Source organism: Juglans microcarpa x Juglans regia, chromosome 7D, assembly GCF_004785595.1.
Source record: "Juglans microcarpa x Juglans regia isolate MS1-56 chromosome 7D, Jm3101_v1.0, whole genome shotgun sequence".
Lineage (NCBI taxonomy): Eukaryota > Viridiplantae > Streptophyta > Magnoliopsida > Fagales > Juglandaceae > Juglans > Juglans microcarpa x Juglans regia.
Window position 1 is genome coordinate 16,894,271 of NC_054606.1, and position 3,758 is coordinate 16,898,028.

The window sequence follows — 3,758 nt, forward strand, 5'->3', positions numbered from 1 at the left end:
TATCTATTGACGACTAAAGTAAAAATGTTCTTTGAACAAAAATGTGTGTCTTCATTTTTCTGAAAATGTTAAAGAATCTGGATGGGTGACAAACGCACATTTTTCTGCATTTCATCCACTGCATATTTATCCTCCTTCATGCATTATTTATCTTTGTGCAAGTTGGTTGTCAACTTATTGAGATTTCACATAAATCTTACCCCTTGTGGACCCACTATCATTCCACTTGGAATGATACAAGTTGTGTCAGGATACGAGGAAGACGAATTAGATGGAGCACTGGATCCGAGTGATTGAGGTGGAACCTGACCTCGAGAGGAGATTAGATTTGATCATCATGAAGCAATCTACAATTTCTCAAATTGCCTTAGATCGTATGAAGAGAATGATTTAACTTTGTAACTAAGTCTACGCTATGTTGGTATTTTGAACTTGATGATTTCTAATGAAATTGGAATGTTTTAGTTATTCTGGCATAAGTTCTGTTTTCACCCTTCTATCCCCTGCGGTTATCGCATACTGTTAGTTATATACTAGGATGAATTGCATATTAACTATCACAAACAGGGATATGTAACCTTGTGTTACATGTCCCAACGCCCTAAGTCTCCATTCCATCCCAAGCAGAGGTTAGGGGCATCACAAGGTGGTATCAGAGCGATTACATCTCTAGGTAAACCCACATGTCCTTAGAAATTTTATACTTGAATATAAGTTTGAATCATTATTTTTGCATAGGCTTGAATCCTAAAGTGGAGCTCGGTCTGATACGCATGCACCACTGGAGTTTGAGTGATTAAGCCAAGATGACATGTGGAAGGCAAGAAAGGAACGCTGAAGGTTCTAACACCTGCAGAGAACAAGATCATTGTCACAATGGAGGACGTGATTTGGCGGATGCAATACGCCAGATGACGAAGACTATGAGGTAGTAGTAGAAATAATCTTAAGGCAGAACAAGCCACACCCACAAATTGAGAACCGAGGGTGTTCCTACGAGAAGTTCTTGATTTATAGATACACCAATTTCATGGGAACTGAGAGACCCAAAAAAGCCAATAAGTGGCAACTGGATCTCAATAGGACCTTTGAGATCAGCGGCTATACTGAGGAACCGAAGGTACAGTACGCGAGGCACCTGCTTCAAGGTGAAGCCGAAATCTGGTGGGACACCAGGAGGCATGATAGAGAATTGGGAACTATCACCATTTTGACCTGGGATAGGTTCAAGGAGGAATTTGTCAATCGATTCTTCCCAGAGTCAATGAAGACTCAGAAGGCCCAAGAATTTGCCACATTGGTACAAGGCAATCTCACTGTTGAGTAGTACGCAACAAAGTTTATGGAGCTAGGGAGGTTTGCTCCACATCTGATTGCCACTGAAAGGATGTAGACTCAGAAATTCCAAGGAGGACTGCAACCAAGGATTCGCAGTTACATAGCTAAGTTTCGCATGAACAATTTCTAGGAGTTGGATAACGTGGTGGCAATATTTGAAGCAGAGCAATGAAGTGTGGTAGCCCAGGTTGACCTGGATTGAAAAAGGGCTTCTTTCTTCCCTGTCGGAGGGAATAATGCCAAAAGAGGAATTATTTAAGGAGCCAACAAGGGCAAAGGAATTATGACGGCTCCACCTGCTTCCTGCAAAAAGTATGGAAAGAATCACGGTGGAGAATGTTGAATGGGTTTAGGAGTATGTTTTTTATGTGATTAGTCAGGACATATCATGCGGGAGTGCCCTCAGAATGCACAAGGTGGAAAGAATGCTCCTAACAGTCGGCCCAATTAGAGGCCACCTGTTCAAGCTCGTGTGTACACCATCACCCTTGGAGAAATCAACAAGGAGGTACCCAAGGAGGAAGAGATGGAAGTCATTACTGGTATTTTTCCTTAAATACCCCTTTCTTTTTAGAAAATTAGTTTTTGTAATAGTTGCTTAGTACTCAGTAGTTGATTACACCTTAGGTAAAATCGTATTATATGAATATACGGCTTGCGCTTTATTCGACTATGGGGCTACAAGGTCCTTTGTGTCCGCAACGTTTGCACGCACATGTAACCTGCCGACTCAGACGTTACCTCAAGTTATAGTAGTGTCAATTCCTAATGGGAGCATGATCATCTGTACCTGCATATTGAAAAACTGCCCTTAACCCTGAAGGAGAGATTCATGGAAGCCAACTTAATCATTTTCGACCAACTAGAGTTCGGCGTTATACTCGGAATGGACTGGCTATCCAAACACCGTGCTAGGATAGACTGTCAGAGCAAGGAAATTATCTTTGATTCACCCATAAGTGGGTAAATCCGTCATACGGGAGGGATTGTGAAGGCTACTCCCTCTCTAATTTCAGCTTTACAGGCAAAGAAATGCATCGCTAATGGTGCCACGACCTACTTAGCATTCATAGTGGAGGATTATGGTTGTAATAAGGAAGGGCTACCTATAGTTGAAGAGTATCCTGTGGTTTTCACTAACGATCTATCGGGATTACCCCCCGATAGAGAGACAAATTTCACTATAGAATTAGAGCCCGCTACAACCGCTGTCCATAAAGCCCCTTATTGTATGGCCCCTCTAGAACTAAAAGAACTAAAGGAGCAAATAGAAGAGCTATTGGAGAAAGGCTGTATTCAACCAAGTTCATCACCCTGGGGAGCGCCAATTCTGTTCATTAAGAAGAAGGATGAATCATTAAGGCTGTGCATTGATTATAGGGAATTGAACAAAGTAACGGTTAAAAACAAGTACCCGTTACCACATATCGATGACTTGTTAGAACAATTGCAAGGAGCATCAGTGTCCTCAAATATAGACTTAAGGTTTGGTTATCATTAGCTCAAGATTATGAATTCTTAGTATATCCTTTGGTCTAACCATTGCCCTCGCCACATTCATGGATATGATAAATAGAGCATTCAGACTCTACTTGGATAGCTTTGTCGTCGTAATCATTGATGATATATTAATATACTTGAAAAGTGAAGAATATCACAAGCAGAATCTCCGTTTGGCACTAGAAAGGCTAAAAGAACATCAGTTGTAACACCTCGTATTTTAGTATAATTTTATTGAAGGATTATTTTTATTAATTCAAAAATTTATTCTCTTGTTTTAAAATTGTTGGATTTTTAGTGGGTTTATTTTTATGATTTTTAATTTGTGAAAATTAAATTTGATATGTTTTTTTAATATTAATTATTGTTATGCATTTAAATTGTTCTTCATTTTAAATTAATTGATTGTTGGATTTAATTATTTTATTTTTATTTTACCATTGCGTTTAAATTATTTTATTTGACTTGCTGTTTTAAAATCTTTTTCATTGCATCATTTTTGTGACCCAAGATGTGAGGATTGGACCTCATTTCTTTCCCTCCATTTTTCTTTCCCCTTTTTCTTTTCTTCTTTTCTTTTCTTTGTTCTTCCTTTTCTTTTCTTCCCTGCTCTCCCGCACGCGTCCCCTCTCTCTTCTCTCTCCCGTTCGTTTCTTCTCCTCCACCTAGCCACCGCTGCGCGCCGCCGTGTGTCTCACCGCCCAGCCTACAACATTCCCCACCCTCCGGCGACCACCCCTTCCAATCTCAGCCTCCCTCGTGTCGCCGTTTGTCCCCACGATCAACGCGAAGCCACAGCCTTCCTTGTGCTCCAGCACCGCCGTCGCGCCACCTCCGGCCATCATTTCTTCATCACTTTATCCTCGACCTCTTAGCAACGCAATGCACCCACTCTCAGCTCCGATTAGCCACCGGTGAAG

The 3,758-nt window shown here is 41.0% G+C and overlaps 1 protein-coding gene across 1 annotated transcript; it reads left to right on the top strand.

Moving 5' to 3' along the window:
• The first annotated feature begins 806 nt into the window (after positions 1-806).
• LOC121238165 lies at positions 807-2,839 on the top strand. Its single transcript, XM_041135007.1, has 3 exons — positions 807-928; positions 1,018-1,300; positions 2,363-2,839. Exons 1-3 carry the CDS (start codon positions 807-809, stop codon positions 2,837-2,839), a joined length of 882 nt encoding a protein of 293 aa, XP_040990941.1.
• The last annotated feature ends 919 nt before the right edge of the window (positions 2,840-3,758 follow it).

Bases quoted from the DNA above. Each gene is read 5' to 3' on its own strand.
- LOC121238165 (XM_041135007.1), top strand. From the start codon at position 807: ATGACATGTGGAAGGCAAGAAAGGAACGCTGAAGGTTCTAACACCTGC. The intron at 929-1,017 runs GTAGTAGTAGAA...CTTGATTTATAG, and splicing joins CAGATGACGAAGACTATGAG to ATACACCAATTTCATGGGAA. The intron at 1,301-2,362 runs GTACAAGGCAAT...TCAGCTTTACAG, and splicing joins CCCAAGAATTTGCCACATTG to GCAAAGAAATGCATCGCTAA.